Here is a 20,215-nt window from a genome sequence, read left to right as displayed (position 1 = left end):
GATCTCTGGGAATTATGTTGAGTGTCTCCTGGCCAATCCAGGAGGCTTGCCAATACTATTTGGACCGTTTGATTTGTGGCTGTGTGAACACAAACGAACCAAGGCACACAAATGCAACAATTGTATGAATTAAGTACCTGAATCGGAACAAAGCAAACGACCCATAGGTGTGAATACAGTCAAATTTTTTATCCCAAAATTAGGGATGTCCCGATCACCTTTTTTTGCCCCCAAGTCCGAGTCCGAGTCATATGATTTTGAGTATCTGCCGATACCGAGTCCCGATCCGATATTTCTGCAATGCATTGCAGAAATAGTTGGGACAACAAGTTGGGACAACTTGGATGCTTTTTCCCCCCTTTCTTCTAAGTGTTTAAGTGTTTTTATTTTAACCAACCAATATGACATCTTTGTACGGCTCTTTTATCACAACCACAACTCAGTTAGTGCAGCATTGGTTTTAAACCAAGTAAACAAAATAAAATATCTTTACAGCTTATGGTAAAGGGGGTACTTTGATTCAGAAATCAGGGAAAGGGGGTACTGAAGCCAGAAATGTTTGGGACCCACTGACTTCTCTGGCTATCTCTGGGCTGGTATTAATTTGCATGCGGCGTTTCACTGGCTGTCTGCTATTGTTTCGAGTTTCGGCCAATGAGCCACATCAATAGAATTAAGCATGCTTGCTAGATGGGGGCAGGGTACAGCTCTGTTTACAAGTGAGACAACATGGAGAGTCACTGAGGACAGTCTGCGTGGATTAAAATGATTGAAACTATCTGTGAGACGAGTGCAGTCCGGCCACTTCATCTGACAACATGGAGGAACGACAGATTTGATTCACAAGACAGACGGAATGCAGACAACAAAAAGACATGTTCATTATGGCAACTTTACTGATGCAGGCAGGCAGTGCAGAACACTTCTGGCTTTTCTTCCTAGTCCGACTCCTAGGTGAGTTTAATCATGATCCCTAACTAACGTTACGTCTTGTTTCTGTTTTAGCCACTGTGCGACCATCTACCGTAAATTCCGGACTATAAGCCGCGGCTTTTTTCCCGTTTTTTGGCCTTTTTTGCCCCCTGCGGCTTATATAACGGTGCGGCTTATCTATGGATTTTTTCCAAAAAAAAAAAAAAAAACTCTCTTTTTTAGCACTCTTTCTAACTATAAATCCACTTCTGTTTTAATTTCCTCTCTTGCCCTCTTTTAACAACATAACATAACATAACATAACACAACACAGGTAAGCAGAAAGAAAAAGACGAAGCAAATCACCGCCATGAATGAGGAAATGACTCACCTGCTGGAGGCTGGAGATACACGGCTTGGGCTAAACTTTTACTCCGTGAAACACTATCGATTAAGTCCGACATCGCTCAGAGGTTTGAGCAGCTTGAAAACAAGTTTGAAAACGTGCAGAAGTCCATCCACTCACTCACTAAAGAAAATAAGCGAACAGAGTTTCTAATGCGGAAAAGCGCATCAGCGCACTGGAGGACAAAAACAACACAGTGAGTCCGAAAGTGGATAAAATGCAAAAACAAATCGAACCCCTGCACACGCAGGTTGATGACTTAATCAGCAGGAGTAAAAGAAATAACATTCGCCTGATCAATGTAAAAGAGGGAGCTGAGATTGGTGACATGGACGCTTTCGTGGCAAAATCCTGTGTTACATCCTGGACCTGAAGGAAGGCGAGAAACCACCAGAGGTGGACAGGGCACACCGGGCGCCTCGGCCACGTCCAGACCCCGGCCTGCCACCGAGGGCCATCTTCATCTGCCTACTCCGCTGGCCCGACCGTCAACTCATCCTCCAGGCTGCGGGGAAGAAGCCCCTCACCTGGGAGGGTACGCGCTTTTTCGTCCGGCAGGACCTCTCCGCGTTGGTGCAACAGAAACGCGCAACATACAACAGCATCATCGAAAAGGTTAAAGTCAATGGATATCGCTTTGGCGTACTGTACCCAGCGAGACTCGTCATAACCATTGATGGACAGCGGCGGAACAAGAGCTCAAAGTGAAACTGCCGAATATCTTTTGAGTTGGACTGGTCAATAGTACTGTGAGTAACTAAAATAAAAAAATAAAAAACGGAATTCTCTCTTCTTTAGCACTCTTTCTAACTATAAATCCACTTCTGTTTTAATTTCCTCTCTTGCCCTCTTTTCACCACACCGCGGACACTGTGTGCACTGTAAAAAAAACAAAAAATACCACAATGTGTGATTTTGTCTGGGGATTAGTGACCTGACTTTTGTTTTGTTGAAATGTTAATAAATGGGAGCTTCCCCAAACAGCCATCTCTTTCCCGACAATCCCCTCTGTGCACGAAGCCTTACATATGGTAATTAAACATCAAAACACCCGCGGCTTATAGACCGGTGCGGCTTATATAAGAAAAAAATAGTCACCTTTGAAGGTGCGGCTTATAGACCGGTGCGCCTTATAGTCCGGAATTTACGGTAGTTATTATGGTTGGACATGTGTTTTTGTATGTTTTATCGCGTTCTGATGTGTCGCTAGTCGAACACTAAACAAAGAGTATGGAAGGAAAGAAGCGACAATTGACAATAGAACCGTGGCCATTTTGGCGCCGCAGACAACAGGACAATAGCACAGAGGTTTGTTGCGCCCCAAAATGGCCGATCTCTTGTGCGCTGTTGCAATAGATTAGTTGTCGCTTCTTATCAATGCTCACTACTAAAGTTAAAACTGCGTGTGTTGCTGCGCAAGAGGGCTCGTGTTTACGATGAATATGACAAATTGCAATGATAAAATAAATGACAGATTGTTTATTTGGATGACTGAAATGTGAGAATTGCCATATTTGTTTTGTGACGTTGTTATCATTGTTTTTATACATAAAAATCCGATCTCTTCCCCCCGATTCCGGATCAGTTGAAAATCACGTGATCGGCCCCGATTTCCGATCACGTGATCGGATCGGGACAACCCTACCCAAAATAGGCCACTGCAGTAAATGTTTTCTGAGTGTTTTTGTGTCTGCCCCGGTATCTGTCACCTTTTTTCACTCTCCATGAGTTTGCAGGTCTGTAGCCAGTTTCACATAATTTCATGCTAACTTCACACACTGTAACGTACCATTGACTCTCCCTTCTGTTCCCACACAGTGCCTCTTCCCCCTGGTCAGTCGGCCTCTGGAGGATGTCTTGGCCAACCTTGTTCCTGTGGAGCCCAACACTGGCGGCAAAAGGGAAAACCTCGCTACACTCGAAAATGAAGACCTAATTGCCCCCTCACCCAAACGTTTGCGATCAAATGGAGACGATAGTCCTCTGCTACCGTGTGTCACTGACACACTGAACGGCCAAGTGGAGCCGGCCAACATAAAAGCTATCGGCAATGGCCAACACTCAGCACCCAAGACAGAGGTAGACAAGCTAAATGGGCACCATAAGGAGTCTGATTGTCCAGTTATAGAGACGATGGCACAGGAATCGCTGCAAGATAACACTGAGAAGGTGGCTGCTGTTTTGCAGAAGCACCCAAAGAATGCGGTTTGTACAGATGTTTTTTCCACTCCTATGTGCTCCACCTCAGCTAGACAGCTAGATGCTCATCGCTCATCAGAGGGCTCGTTGACTACCGATGGGAGCATGTCAGTGCTCTCTCATCGTCTTGATACCTCAGAGGTGGAGGGTGAAGAACCCATTGGCTCACCTGAGGCCTCCCGTGGAGCCTGCAATCTGCACTCCAGCCAGTCTGCTTTTACAAATGGCCAGGTTGATCCAACTGAAGTCAATACTTTGTCACCTCATCACACCAATCAACCGTCAATAACGGAACGAAAAGCATGGACTGCGGACAGCGACACAATCTCCACATGTAAGGACAGATTGGAAATAAAGTCAGAACCAGAAGATCTGTCCCCAATTATGAACATGATGTCAGAGGAGCTTGTATCTGTCCCACCTGAGCTGTTCTGGAGGAATAAGGACAACCTGTGTTGGCTGGACGCACTGCTTGTTGCTTTGGTGAAGTGTCAGAACCTGAGGAAGTCCAAACCCAAAGCTGAGCCTCAGCAGTCGTCCGTCTGGAGGCTGATCACAGAGTATGACGAGGCCTGCACTGCTGTACGCGCCCACCAGCAGACTGGCACAGGTGAATGACGGATAATCTAACCTGCTGTCAGTACAATTTCAGTAGTGTCTTTGGTGTTTTCATTGTGTATATATATATATATATATATATATCTCTTTGCCTCGGTTTCTTACTGTGTCTTATCATCATCATCAGTATATAAATGGGAGCTGGGGCTCTGCGTTTGTTTGTTTCTCGGTTTGTTTCTCTGTCCCACTGTGATGTCATAAATCCCACTGTGACATCATCCGTGATGTCATAAATCCCACTGTGACATCATCAGTGATGTCATAAATCCCACTGTGACATCATCAGTGATGTCATAAATCCCACTGATGACATCATCAGTGATGCTGTTCTCATTGGCCACACAGCAGCTGAATTGCGGGCAAGGCCCTGCAGGGGCAGCTCAGCGAGCTGCAGGACGGGCGAGGCCAGGAATCGATCCCTAGTTGTGTAAATAAGCTCAACTTAAAAATTGCCAACCAAGTTTTATATATTTTTATGCCTCCGCCGGGCGAAGCCAGGCCGAAGGCATTATGGATCCGGGTTGTCCGTCCGTACGGATGTCCGTCCGTCCGTCCGTACGGATGTTTGTTAACGCCATATCTGAGGAACGCCTTGACGGAATTTCATCAGATTCGCCTTAAACATTCACTTAGGCTCAAGGATGATCTGATTAGATTTTGGTGGTCAAAGGTCAAAGGTCAAGGTCACTATGACCTCTCGAACGCCATTTTCAAGCTTGTTAACGCGATATCTGAGGAACGCCTGGACGGAATTTCATCAGATTCGCCTTAAACATTCACTTAGGCTCAAGGATGATCTGATTAGATTTTGGTGGTCAAAGGTCAAAGGTCAAGGTCACTGTGACCTCTCGAACGCCATTTTCAAGCTTGTTAACGCGATATCTGAGGAACGCCTGGACGGAATTTCATCAGATTCGCCTTAAACACTCACTTAGGCTCAAGGATGATCTGATTAGATTTTGGTGGTCAAAGGTCAAGGTCACTGTGACCTCTCGAACGCCATTTTCAAGCTTGTTAACGCGATATCTGAGGAACGCCTGGACGGAATTTCATCAGATTCGCCTTAAACATTCACTTAGGCTCAAGGATGATCTGATTAGATTTTGGTGGTCAAAGGTCAAAGGTCAAGGTCACTGTGACCTCTCGAACGCCATTTTCAAGCTTGTTAACGCGATATCTGAGGAACGCCTGGACGGAATTTCATCAGATTCGCCTTAAACATTCACTTAGGCTCAAGGATGATCTGATTAGATTTTGGTGGTCAAAGGTCAAAGGTCAAGGTCACTGTGACCTCTCGAACGCCATTTTCAAGCTTGTTAACGCGATATCTGAGGAACGCATGGGCGGAATTTCATCAGATTCGCCTTAAACATTCACTTAGGCTCAAGGATGATCTGATTAGATTTTGGTGGTCAAAGGTCAAAGGTCAAGGTCACTGTGACCTCTCGAACGCCATTTTCAAGCTTGTTAACGCGATATCTGAGGAACGCCTGGACGGAATTTCATCAGATTCGCCTTAAACATTCACTTAGGCTCAAGGATGATCTGATTAGATTTTGGTGGCCAAAGGTCAAAGTCACTGTGACCTCTCGAACGCCATTTTCAAGCTTGTTAACGCGATATCTGAGGAACGCCTGGACGGAATTTCATCAGATTCGCCTTAAACATTCACTTAGGCTCAAGGATGATCTGATTAGATTTTGGTGGTCAAAGGTCAAAGGTCAAGGTCACTGTGACCTCTCCAACGCCATTTTCAAGCTTGTTAATGCGATATCTGAGGAACGCCTGGACGGAATTTCATCAGATTCGCCTTAAACATTCACTTAGGCTCAAGGATGATCTGATTAGATTTTGGTGGTCAAAGGTCAAAGGTCAAGGTCACTGTGACCTCTCGAACGCCATTTTCAAGCTTGTTAACGCGATATCTGAAAAACGCCTGGACGGAATTTCATCAGATTCGCCTTAAGCATTCACTTAGGCTCAAGGATGATCTGATTTGATTTTGGTGGTCAAAGGTCACTGTGACCTCTCGAACGCCATTTTCAAGCTTGTTAACGCAATATCTGAGGAACGCCTGGATGGAATTTCATCAGATTCGCCTTAAACATTCACTTAGGCTCAAGGATGATCTGATTTGATTTTGGTGGTCAAAGGTCAAAGGTCAAGGTCACTGTGACCTCTCGAACGCCATTTTCAAGCTTGTTAACGCGATATCTGAGGAATGCCTGGATGGAATTTCATCAGATTCACCTTAAACATTCACTTAGGCTCAAGGATGATCTGTTTAGATTTTGGTGGTCAAAGGTCAAAGTCAAGGTCACTGTGACCTCTCAAACGCCATTTTCAAGCTTGTTAACGCGATATCTGAGGAACGCCTGGACGGAATTTCATCAGATTCGCCTTAAACATTCACTTAGGCTCAAGGATGAACTGATTCCATTTTGGTTATCAAAGGTCAAAGGTCAAGGTCACAGTGACCTAACAAATGCCATTTTCAAGCTCGGTAACGCCATATCTCAGTAACACATTGACTAAATTTCTTCACATTTGGCTCAAATATCCAATTCTGCACAGAAACGCCTTGATGCAATTTCTTCCTATTTGGCTCCAACATCCACTTGGACTCAAGAATGAACTAATGGCGGAGGCATAAGTCCGCGTTGCGGTCGTTCTAGTTCAGATTTTAGCTTGCCACTAAATTAATTTGCTCTAAATGACTTACATCATTGTTTGTGGACATTTTTATATTCTATAATCTCCACTATTTACATGAATATAATTTGTTTTCATAATGGAACATAATTCCTGCATAATGTTTAGAATTCACTTTCATGTGAAGTGATGTGATGTCATGTGAAGTCATGTGTGTGTGTTCCTCATTTGAACTCTCTTCTTTGTCTAGATGGGGTTGTCAGGGTGCCAAGTCATGTGCTGCAAAGTGCTAACTCAGACCTGGAGAGTCTCAGGATGTGTATCTTCAGACTGCTGCAGCCCAAGCTACACTGCAAACTGGGTAAGATTGATAACTGCAGGACAACATACAGTACCATGAATGGACCCAGTTGGTGTGATTTCTCTTTAGGCAAATTGAAAAATGACCTTGGATGCTCTGGGTTAGTATCTGTTTAGCATGTTGTCACAAGGGCTACTCAAACAATGAAGATCTGGGGCAGGATTAGGTTGAATATTTCCAGAGAGTAAAAGCATGACTCCTCGTGGTGGCACTTATCAAATGAATGAGGGTAAAAAGGGAGTGAAAGGTAACTAACTTGTGAAGATTAGAAGACGAATAACTCCTATCAATCAAATAAGTGTGAAACTGACACCAGAGTCCAGTTAATAAATACATTATTCCTGCTTTTTGCCTTTTCAGGGGTATTTACACAGATGTTGTGATGTATCGTAGATGCATTGTCTTGCAATGTATCGAGTATCGCAGAATCGCTCTATCGTGATACCATCGTTACATGGGCAACGCATCATGATAGTGTTGTGAGTTACTCTGTGATTCCTGCTCCTAATGCAGGCACAGATGTAAATAAATACAGACACAGGAATCACATCATATAAATGTTCAGGTCAAGTGTGTATACGGATGTGATCTCAAATCCAATCCTTAGAATCAGATGTGAGAAATCACGGTGAAATGGTATGTCTGTATCTGTAACCATGACGATGCCCTAACCGCTGTCTGGTGGTATTTTGTCAGGTCAGAGGGAGACTCCGGTGTTTGCCATGCCCCTCTTGTTCATGATGGACTCTTGGTTGGAGCCTCTCTTCCAGCTGACCTTCCGTTGGGAGTTTGAGTGCAGTGACTGCAACACTGCCACCAACCTCAGGCAAGTAACACAATATCATCAACATTATTAGGGGTAGGTCCGATCCAATATCTGTATCGGGTGCAGATACTGACTTAATGCCTTGTGCGTCCCGATCCAGTTTACATGGCTCGCGCTGAACAATGAGCCCAACGTAACAGGAGACATGCCTCAGTTCCAGAAATTCCATTCCACAGTTTGCAGTGCGCTCGCCTGGTGCAGCAGCACTGTGGCTGGCTGCCAGAGCTGAGCCATGCCATCTGGCCTGACATGTCCGTGGAGTGGAGATACTGTATTTACTCTTGAAACACCAAAAAGCAAGACAGCAACTTGTAATGACACGATTACTGAGAAGTTGTCCGTGTTGCCGTGTTATCGCTGCGTTTGCTATTTCTGATGTTGGCGTCAATGTTATTGGTGGAGGTAATAGCCTGACACAGTGGTCCCCAACCACCGGGTAGCGGGCCGCGGACGTTTTTTTTTTTTTTACAAACTACAAACATAAATAAACGTAAACTTGAAACTATGTTTCAACTACCACACAGCCTATATATATATATATATTTTACCATCTATCTACCGGTCCTTGGCACAAAAAAGGTTGGGAACCCCTGGCCTAACACATAGGAACACAGTCAGGCTACGTTCACACAGCCATCCTTAGTGCTTGAATATAATCTTTCCCCCCCTAAGTGACTCAGGTCAGTCTTTTTCATGACTGTGAACAGTACAAGTCACATTTAACACATTGACTGCCAGCCCTTTTTTCAATGCTGTAGGTAGGTTCTGCCAGGTTTTTTTTTGAGGATTCTGGCTCATTTTACAAGAGCAGAGGATTCTTTTCTGTTAAGACTTCGTGAACACCAATCATCTAAAAAGAACTAATAGAATGTGTGCTTTCTCTGTCTAAAAGAGTTAGTTTGTAGAGTTAGTAGTTATGTAGATATTAGCCGTTGAGTACAGCATGGTTTCAGAGATTTTCAGAGAGTTTTGAGATAAATGGATTTTTAGAACCACCTCACGTGCCTGTGATTATGGGTGCCCTTGGGCAAGTCTGTATACTGTATTGTGTGTGTGTGTGTGTGTGTGTGTGTGTGTCTCCAAACTCCTCCCTCCGTCTGTGCTGCTGGCTCCGCGGCCGCTCTCGGGCAGTCTGGATTACTGTAAAACGGGCTCGTTCGTTTCTTGAGGTGTCGGCTGAGAGCTTTGAAGAAGCTTTTGCGATTCTGGTCTTATTTATGCTCAAAGGTACTCGAGTGTGTGTGTGTGTGTGTGTGTGTGTGTGTGTGTGTGTGTGTGTGTGTGTGTGTGAAATCGAAAGCGTTTTCGCCCAGCTATTTCCTTGAAAATTAGAATGGCTTTCTCCCGCGGACCCGCGGCTGTTTTTTGCTCGGCTTTCTCTCTGTCTGGAGAGCACTGTCGCCACTTAGTGGTCGGTAAAATAGATTATACACATTCTCTTCCTCCAATATTGGTATAGGAGACGTAAAAGGGGTTGATCGATGTCCCACCGTCAAAAAAAAAAAATGTTTATGTAAGCCGAGATATCTCGTCCTTGGCACTCAACGGTTGGATCCTGTAAGCCGAGATATCTCGTCCTTGGCACTCAACGTGTTAAAGTGACTTTTTTGAAGACGACCAATCAGAAATCAGAAATTTGATCACTGCTGCACCAGCGAAAGGAATCAGTTTATATGAGCTCAGGTGTTTCTGTCCCTCTCTCCACCACTCCATTTGCTCTTCATTGCTCCTGCTTTTTTGTTTGCTCATGTGTGTATCTGTAGACTGAACTCAATTTCTATTTAGGCAACAAGAACATTGTATCATTTAACATTTGTGCCACTCTATATCTGAAATGACATGTCTTTGATGTCTCAACATGTTCTTGCTACAGAGCTTAAAGACAAACAATCACTTCTACAGTTGTTTCTCTACTTTTTTTGTTACTTCTATTGGGCAATATGCATAGAGAAACAATCCCTAAATGTGCATACTATTATTAGGTTTTAACCTGTTGCTGGGGGAAATATAAATATTATCTCAACTTTCTTTCTCCTCCCCTCATTTGAAAATGTTTAACTTTTGAAAGGCTATATGATTTACATATATTTCACGCTTTCCTTTTCAGGGTTACGAAACTTGTTCCCAGTTTCACAAATATTGTGCCTGATTGGCACCCACTTCACGCATCTCACCTCGCCCCCTGCAATCTGTGCTCCAAGAAGAAGCAGACGAGGACTATGGTGCTGGAGAGGTAAAGATGAAACTGTTTATGTGCTTATTATATTTGAGTGTATGCAAGTCTCTCCACCTTAACTTAATGACAGGATTTTGAATGACTACCTTCTTTAGGGATTCATGATTATAATATTTATATTCATTCACTTCACTTCATGATGGAACATATATGCAAAGCTATAACGCCACTGGATTTTGCTGTTGGTCTTTCTACAATTTATACCTATTCATCTTCAGCCTTCCCATGCAGGGAATGTACCAAATTTTGTGCACAGGTCCAGTCCCATGTTTGCCTGGGTCTAGATCTTACAATCCGTGCACTCCACGAAGTGGCGTTTTGGCTGCTTCTGGTCTGGCATCGTCATATGCAAATGCATTTTCTTTGGATTTACCAGTGATTCACCAATCGGCGCAAAGGGGGGTCTAACAATTGGCCAATCGGCGTCAATAAACAGCCCAACAGGCAGGAGGAAGCCGTTGTCAAGTGCACAGAGGAGTGACGTTAAAGGATGGGTTTTCCGTGGGGAATATGAATATATATTAAATCTCACGCCCCTAAGGTTTTTCGAATCCGTTGAAATTTTTGAAATTGGTTATTAACACATTGACTGCCAGCCCTTTTTTCAATGCTGTAGGTAGGTTCTGCCAGGGGGGTTTTTGAGGATTCTGGCTCATTTTACAAGAGCCGAGGATTCTTTTCTGTTAGGACTTCGTGAACACCAATCATCTAAAAAGAACTAATAGAATGTGTGCTTTCTCTGTCTAAAAGAGTTAGTTTGTAGAGTTAGTAGTTATGTAGATATTAGCCGTTGAATACAGCATGGTTTCAGCGTCTGAGAAGGAAAGCTGAGAAAAACGCAGTTTTGTGAAATTCAATCAAACAGGCAGAACAGTCACTTTAACCATTTATTTTTGGCATCAGTGAGACATCAGACATCTGAACAATAGTTGTTTTCAATAATGGAGGAATAATACAATAATAAAATAAATAAATGTCAAAATAAATACAAAACAAGAGCAGACCACAGGTCACTCAGCTTTTTTTTTTTTTTATAGCTTTTTTTTTTATAGGTTTTTTCGGTTAGTGATCAAACCGGTTTGGGCTCGTACACCGAATCCAGAACTGCTCCAAAATGTAATGGGTACTTCCTTGGCCCATGTTACACCCATCCACAAAGTTACATGAAAATCGGCAGGTACTATTTATGTATTCCTGCTAGCTAGCAAACAATCAAACAAAGAGCAAAAACAATCCCTGGCAGGTTTTTTTTTTTTTACGACCCATGCCTACTCAGCGCCAGCGCCCCAGAGCAAGGTTCTTGTCTGAGTGGTACACCTCATAGCAGCTACCCCTGTGTAATGCGACCCTACATTTGGCACACATGTAGCGTGTTTCTCTTCTAAGATCTATCCTTGCACAAACCCTACACCTCCTCGTTGGGGCATCTTTTTTGGGTGTGGCTGGTATAGGGATCATTACATGGCCCGCTAGATTGACCTCCAGCCTGCATTGAGGGTCCAGGTATGGTCCCCGGGGCATGGTTGCAGGTTGGTCACTGCCCCCCACCCCCACCTCCTCCCCGCCACCCCCCACCTCCTCCCCGCCACCCCCCACCTCCTCCCCGCCAGCCCCCACCTCCTCCCCGCCACCCCCCACCTCCTCCCCGCCACCCCCCACCTCCTCCCCGCCAGCCCCCACCTCCTCCCCGCCAGCCCCCACCACAGGTCTGGTCCATGCACCGACAACACTCAGGATGAAATCCAGCAATGTTTTACACTTTCTCTGGCGTTTAGCTGGGTGTTTAGCTTTGTACAGAACAAAGGCGTTATAAAAAGACATCTGAAACATGTACATGACAAATTTGAAGGGCCACCTGGATGTCTTCCTGGCAAACGGATAGTACGCGATGTTCTGGTCCAATCTGTCGACCCCATTCATGTACTTGTTGTAGTCTACAACACACTTGGGTTTTGTGTGTGGGACCCTCTCTCTGCTGCCTTTCTGCCTGACCTGCACTGTCTCCATCGTGTCGTCGTGCAGAGTGGAAACCATTTTCACGATTCTTTTATCTCGCCAGGCCAGAACCATGGTGCCACCATTGTGGCGCATGACCGTTTCCCCCAGCTTCACGGTGTGGTTGGTGACCATGGTAGCAGGTGGCTCGCCCCTGTTCCTCCTCAGAGTGCCACAGACATGGGTCTGACACTCCAGCAGCTGTGCACACATTGAAACAGAGTTATAGTAGTTGTCCATGTATAGGTGGTAACCCTGCCCTGCCAAGTCCCCGAGGAGGAACTCCACCGTCTTGCCTAGGGTGGACCGCTCACCACAGTACGGCTTCATGCTGTAGCAGTAACCTGTCTGGGAGTCACAGAGGATGTAGGACTTTATCCCATACTTTATGGGTTTCTGTGGGTTGTACACTTTGAAGGCCAACCGCCCACGCCACAGGAGCATCCCCTCATCAATACTGATGTTTTGACTCGGTGTGAACATTGCTCTGAACTTTTCTAACAGGTCGTTCAAAACTGGCCGGACCTTGAACAACTTGTCTGCACCATCAACATCAAAATTGTTACTGAAATGGAGGAATCGTGTTAGCAGTTGAAAGCGGTTGCGAGACATGGTTTTGTTGAAGTGGGGGGTAGCATACAGTTCATTTGTGGACCAGTACATGGCCAGTTTAGGCTTCTTGACGATCCCAGTGAGGAAGTATAGTCCCAAGAAGCTCTTGAGTTCTGCCACTGTAGTGTCCTTCCACCTCCCAAGCCTTGAATGTGGCAGAGCCTCACTGACCTGACTGATGCACTGGTGTGCATACAAGTTAGTTTGGACTACAATGGCCTGGAGCAGCTCATCGTCCAGGAAGAGCTGGAAGAAGTCAACTGGTTTAGCAGCAGCACCACCACTATGAGGACCCGGTTCTGCTGTGAAGGGGATGTGGGTTGGCTCCCAGTCAACGTCACACCAGGCTGGACCTGCAGGCCGTTTCCCACTTCCAGCTCCACTGCCACAATCTGCAAATTATAGAAATACATAATTACCATAAAATAGTGTTTTTTATATGTGTGGTACTGAATTCTGGCTGGAACCTGTGATGTGAAAATAAACCTGATTCTGAAGTGTGATCTTACCCATTTTCCTGGCACCAGTGGCTGTGGCACCAGATGCTGTACCGCTACAGCTGGCTACAGTAGGCTCATCTTCAGAGTCTGAAATTCAGTAAAATGAATTGACTGACTGCTGGCTTTTGTATAGTCATAGTAATTACATTTACACAAGTTACACAAGTCATCTCAAACATCGTCTTACCACTGCTCTCTGGAGCTTCGCTCCTGGATGGCTCCCATTCTTCTTCAGAATCCGCGTCTGGAGAAGACGTGAGCTCACTCGACTCGGACTCATCAGTCAGCCCAGCAGCAGCAGCCGCGACGTGCATGGGCTCACCCCGTTCGTCATCCGAGACCTCGGAATCGGTCTCCGGCACAAGCTTGTTTCGGACGGAAAAGAAATCCAGCAGTGATCTCTGATCGGCCGATCGCTTGCGTGTGGCCGCCGAAGACCGCTTGCGTTTGCCCGGCATGGCACAAACACGCCACCCGCTCCCAACTAAACTGAAATAAAACAACTACTGCTACGACTAGATCAAACTGAACTGAAATAAGGCTAATCTACCGGCTACCAACTCGATCAAACTGAACTAGAATAAACTGAACTAGAATAAAGGCTAAATACTAAAATGAACTGACGCTAACGCTAAATGTGCTAAGCTAACTACAATGAACACTAACTGTAACTACGCGCTAACTAAGTATCTAAACTAAGTCTACTATAAAGACTATACTAAACACTACTACTGTACTAACAACTAACAAACTAAATCAACTACGCTAACCAACTCGCTCTAAATCTGACTCTAAATTGCTAAATTGCTGAAATTCTCTATCTATAAATCGCTACTAATGCTGTCTCTCTCTGTCTCAACTTACCTACTTTCAACCCACGCCGATCAAACGATCCCGCCTTCCTTATATAGAAATCTTTGTTAGAGTACTTCCGGGGCAGCGGGAGAGGTCGGATCCACATTCACATATTGCCCAAGGGCGCCAGCTAGTGGAAACCACTGAAAAAGCTGTAAGCCGAGATATCTCGTCTTTGGCACTCAACGGTTGGATTCTCTAAGCCGAGATATCTCGTCATTGGCACTCAACGTGTTAACTGCCATGCCTATCAAGCATCTATCACATTATTTCCATGTCGCTCTGACGCAAAACGCGTCAGAGCGACAATCCCCGCCTTGCGGAAGTCGTGCACCTATGAATTACAACTGTTGTGAGCCATGGTCCCGCCTCTAGAGGTCCTCCACGCCCCTTCAGAGGTCTGAAGAAAAACAAAAAGGCAGCCATCTTTTTCAACCGCATAGCCTCCTGTAGCTAATATTAGCTTTCCATAGTTCCTTGCAAACTAACCCGATCTCGGGAACGGAAGCACGTACCGACACGGGACTGGCGGCATTGGAAAGCTCGTCAAATTTTACATCTAGTAGTAGGTGGGTTGAAGTAACGAAATCAACGCTGAGCAATGTACCCGTTTTTACACATTTTTACAGAAAATAGTTACAACATCAGATGCGCGTAACTCCTACGAAAATGCCTTAAAATGCATGAAAAAAAAATTATGAAGACATCTCCCGACATATATACTTCAGTTTAAATTTGGAGGCAATTTTATTTTCGATTTATTATTCTTCTCTCCATGTATTATTGTCGAAGCCTTCTTCTTCTTCTTCTTTGAGTTTTATGGCGGTTGGCAAACATATATGTGCATTACCGCCACCTACTGGAGTTTGATATCAGCCAAATGGCTGAGGGGTGGGCATGGAAACGAAGGCCACGCGAGCCCAGTGCATTGTGGGAAATGTAGTATTTCGAGTCCCCGCACCCGCACACCACCCCCCCCCCACACACACACAGAGTGGATTTCGGTTGATATCTCTGTGAGTAAACCTCCAATTTCAAAAATTTCAACGGATTCGAAAACCTTAGGGGCGTGAGATTTAATATATATTCATATTCCCCACGGAAAACCCATCCTTTAATAACAACATGGCTGCGGCCGCCGCCTGCTGTCGAAGCGGTTTGAAATGGATTAAAAGCAACAATTACTTTGAAATCCGAACGGCACACTGCTTTGAAGGCATTTATTCAAAGCGGAGATGTGTTGTTTTTTTGCGTTCTCCCGACTGGAGTAACTAACCTAAGATTCAGGCCCATATGTTGGTCTCTAGTGATTGGTCAGGAAATGGTGGAATCACCTCATAGAAATTGCTCAAACATAGGGCAATCTCAGATTAGCTCATGTTCACACAACTCTCCTGTAAGTGCAATTAACACATTAATATGCCTATTATTATCATGATGATCCAGTGGCAGATGCAGGCATTAGGGATGTTCATCAGTTATCGAAAATCGATAATTGATCGTTAAGGAATGGAATCGATCATGTGGAATTCTTATCGATTTTGTTATTATTAAAAAAAAAAAAAAAAATTGCGGACTAGGTTTGGGTGGAATTCGTTCCTCCTCGCCCCACTCCATTGCACAGCCGACTAACATGAGGTGGAGCTTCATATAGTCTCTAGTTTTCTGGCTGGGCACGGGCCTTTGTGCCAACAAAACTGTTTTAAACATGGGCAATTCACACCAGCATGCGCCGGGGACAGCAGAGTGTTGGAGAGGAGACACATTGAAATAAAGAGTTCATTGAGGAGAACATGTTGTCTTTCGTATTTTCTGCCATAGGCATTCATTTTGTAAAAAAAAAGTATTAAAAAAATATTATTATTAATATGATCGATAATCGATAATTGATAGTTAATTTTCCCCGATTTTCGATTATGGAAATTTTTCAAAATGAACATCCCTAGCAGGCATAAATTCAATGCTTTTGAAAATGTACAGAGACACTGGGCAAAATAAGAGGTCTACTTCAACTTGAATGATGAATCGATTATTTTATTCTGGATAAAGCAGACAAACATCCAAGGGATGACATGAAAAGTGTGAACACTTGTTTCCATCATGGTCCCTGATCTTATAGAAACATGACACACAATAACATGGTAACATCAAGTAAACAATACAGAACAATCAAAGGATAAGAGGAACAGGAGATGAAAACCAACATACCCTAACAGCGGGAGACACGTCACGTTAACGGAGAATTTCGTTTTTTTTTTACCTGGAGCCCTCCTCACATTAATTATTATCTGACGACTCACCCAGTGTTCTCCGCAGCGTTTTTGTCGGGTCAGTGAGACACAACTCTCGTCAAGTCCCGCGAGACTTTCCTGCCGCTGGCCTGTGGACTGACTTTACGAGAGTTGTGTCTCATTGACCCGACAGGCGGAAATGGGATGCCTGTAACTACCGCTGAAAAGAGCCCGGGGGAGAATAGCAGTCTGATCGTTCTTTAGGGATCAGTTTATGACGATATGCGTTGAAAACGGGAATAAAACTGTCTATTTACATGGATGAAAAGCACGCTGCCACGTGGCCCCCACGGAGCTCCATTCTAGGACTGGCTTGGACACTATTGATCTCAAAACAACGCCTAAGATGGACAAAAACGCTGTGGAGAACACTGGGTGAGTCGTCAGATAATAATTAATGTGAGGAGAGGGCTCCAGGTTAAAAAAAAACGAAATTCTCCTTTAACTTAAGGTTAAACAGGTTTGAAAGATGCTCTCCCTGAGACAATCCTAGGTTTAACGTTGAGGTTGAGGTTAGGTTTGGGCATAGAATTAAAGTGTAATTTTATCGGCCGATAAGTTATTTATTTTTCGTGCCAATATCGTGCATCCCTATTATTATTATTATTATTTTTAAATCAACATGAATTCTGACTTTTAGGGGAGGGCAGTTATGCAAGTTCATGACTTGCCAATGGCAGCAGACGTGGGTGGTGCTGAACATGGTATTTAAGCTGTGTGCTGTGCAAATTTTGCAACTTCTGTTTTTGAAGATATTCTAAGGTTTAATTATAATCTTTTTATTACTTCTTTCTCCTGTTTTGCCAATTACAATGTATCAGACTTGCCCGTTCATTTTTATGTTTTTTATTCGTAGGAAAAGTGGTCTTTTCATTTCTATAATATATCTTATATTTCTGTAAGTCTTAAATTTACCTAAAAAATACCAGCAGATACCCTTTATGTGCATAAGGCACACATGTCTCTAAGCCTACCAAATCTCTTGCAAATATGATAAAAATGTGATCTACCGACTTCATGTTTTCTGTGAAGCTAACCAGCAATGCAGACAAAGGTGGCGTGGAAAGCTTGACATATTTAGCCTTGCCATGAAGCCATATTGACTTGGAATGTTTCAATACTTTTTTTTATTGCAGCTTTATTACTTCACGCCAGAAATGTGATTTGACTGAATCAAAAGTGAATTTCACTAAACCCATCTGAGAGTGTTTGTTTTTTCTTGCTCTGTTTCAATGTTCTGCATTTAGCATTTTTATTTTGATGACACTTTTTGACATGAGTAATATAGAGAAAATGTAACTTGTGCCTTCATGTTATTAATTTTGTCCATTTTACTCTTCGAAACAAATCTAGGTCACAAAATGAAATCTTAAAGTCCCTGGAAACCAAAATCCACAAAAACCTTCTAACTATTAAATTTAGGGTCTTATGTGAGTAATTGTGTGCCTCAGAAAGTAAGTTGACATTACTTTCAACCCTAACCCCAAAAATCGACACTTTTCTACAAGGTCTGGATTTCCATTTCCTCATTGAAGAGAGCGGTGCGCGCAGTGCTAAAATGCATGATCTTATCACTTCATAAGATTTAATCGAATCACACACACACACACTGACACACATAAGCTGCTTTCACACATGTTTGGAATTCAGGAGTTATCTAGAGGCCATACGGATGGCTGTCATATGTGAATGTCTGCATGCGGCTCATGCGCGCTCCCGCGGAGCCTCGTCCTAGCCGGAGGGAAGTGTACCCCCAGCCGTAGTCGCAGAAGCGTATTGTCCCCCCCCCCCCCCCCCAGAGCTCCGTGAGCTCGTGAGTGCATGAGGACAGAGACGATCGTGACAGATTATTATTATATAAATAGTCGATGTGAATGAGCGAGCAAAAAACACATGCCATTTGGTTTTCAAATTAAGCTCAAAACTGCTCCGTGTGCGACAGCCAACATGTTGCGGATTGCTGGATTGAAAGGCTCATGGCTCTGATCTGATTTCATGTCTGCTTCGCACAGCACACACATTTAATAAGCATTTTTGGACGCGAGGGTCGTCCCGCTTCCCAGTATTGGACATCGCTAGGTAGGGTATCTGGATCTGGTTGCGTTCATGTCTTTGATTTAACGTTTACACAGCGTTCGCGCAAATTCCAAGTAGCGTCAAGTCAGGCAGTATAAAACGAAAACTTCCGGGTATAACCTTCGCAATAATGGCAATTAAATAAAGTAAATGCACGTGTAATGTTTTTTTGTGTGTGTTTCGAAAGATACAGAACGGAGATAAACTGGAAGAATATCTGCTCCCTTCGAAAAGTCAATTTTAACCCGTAGTGAGTCGACATTCTGATTTTTTGTTACTAAGTAATACAACATTTATTTTATTTTGAAGGTAAAAACGTCTAGCTTCCTGTATTCTGTATAATTCTAGTAGGTTTGAGGCATTTTAGGACTGAACATAGCAAAGACCTGTTTTGTTTGTACTGCTTGCGACTCGAGGAAATCGATGCATCTGGGCGTGAGTTGTAGGGTTGTTTAATTAATTACTTACTAACGTTATGCGCAAACGATTATATGCCGTGAACGTTAGGCAGTTATCGCCCATTATGTATTTTTAGTTTTCACAACTGTGTGGTCATGCCCAAATTCCCCCACCCCCGCCGCCCGCCCCCTCTCTACTTTACAAACTCTGCGGAGGTGCTACTCATGTGTGAATGCAACATGCCTCATGTGTGAAAGGGTACACTTCACCTATCATCCGGGGCAGGCTCAGTGGGGGGCAACCCTGACCTGATCCGGAGTTCATGTGTGAAAGTGGCTATGCAGTAGCGCTGTGCACTCGTAGCGCAGAGATCTCTTCCTCTCTGTCTGTGCTATGCGTCGAGCAACGCACACACACACACTCCATCTCTCTTTCCTTCTCTCTCTCTCTCTCCTCTCTCTCTCCGTTAACAGAGAGAGAGGTCTCCTCCGAGCAGGTCTCCTCCAGCAGGTCTGCTCCGAGAGAGAGAGGAGACCTGCTGCAGACGGGACACGCCCACACAGTCCGCGGGAGAAAAGAGTCTAAAATCAAATTGATTCTCATGACTTTTGTCATGGCTGTCAAACCTAAATTTATATACTTTGCGACGTTCATCATCGTTCAAATTTGGTTGGTGGCTTATTAACATAGGTTCCTGTGATGTGATGAACTCAAAATGCTAAATAATAAAAAATTATTTCTGGTTTCCAGGGACTTTAATTATAGTTGTTACAGGATAGGACAGGAGGACGGAATGGGGTTTCATTCCTTGTTTGCTTATTGCTTACAAACTGCTTATTTTGCATATTGGATCCTCTATTATAGAGATATTGGATAATGAACCAAAGCTAATGATTGCTTTGCAAAACGGGGGTACATAGCATTTTGGAAATTAACTGTTCACATCATCCAGAGACGGTCTACACTTTGCCATCAACTTAACCGAAACTTGCTGTGTGTTTTCTTCAGAGTGCCTCCTGTGTTTGCACTGCACTTTGTTGAGGGGCTTCCAGACAATGATGTCAGGATCTACTCCTTCAACTTCCAAGGGAAATGCTACTCGGTATCCATGGTCATAGAGTATGATCAACATCTCAAGCACTTTGTCACCTGGATTCAGAAACCTGATGGTTGGTATATAAAATAGATTTCTTCTTGTTCTTCTCCTCCTCCCGCTGCTGCATGTTATTAGTGGTTTTGTACATGGAATTTATGTAACAGTTGATGCGCTCCTATTC

General features: G+C 44.0%; 1 protein-coding gene across 1 annotated transcript in view; it reads left to right on the top strand.

The window, feature by feature from the left end:
• uspl1 (ubiquitin specific peptidase like 1) overlaps positions 1-20,215 on the top strand; it is a 45,720-nt gene that overhangs the window by 22,880 nt on the left and 2,625 nt on the right. The window contains exons 4-8 of the mRNA XM_083634850.1: positions 3,137-4,127; positions 7,038-7,148; positions 7,845-7,974; positions 10,082-10,207; positions 19,947-20,107. Of these exons, the coding sequence (XP_083490976.1) occupies positions 3,137-4,127; positions 7,038-7,148; positions 7,845-7,974; positions 10,082-10,207; positions 19,947-20,107 (1,519 nt within the window). The remainder of the gene's footprint in view (positions 1-3,136; positions 4,128-7,037; positions 7,149-7,844; positions 7,975-10,081; positions 10,208-19,946; positions 20,108-20,215) is intronic.

Source organism: Poromitra crassiceps (genome assembly GCF_964638095.1).
Source record: "Poromitra crassiceps genome assembly, chromosome: 1".
Lineage (NCBI taxonomy): Eukaryota > Metazoa > Chordata > Actinopteri > Beryciformes > Melamphaidae > Poromitra > Poromitra crassiceps.
The sequence above is the reverse complement of the archived record's forward strand: the minus strand, read 5'-3'. Positions and strand labels throughout refer to the sequence as shown.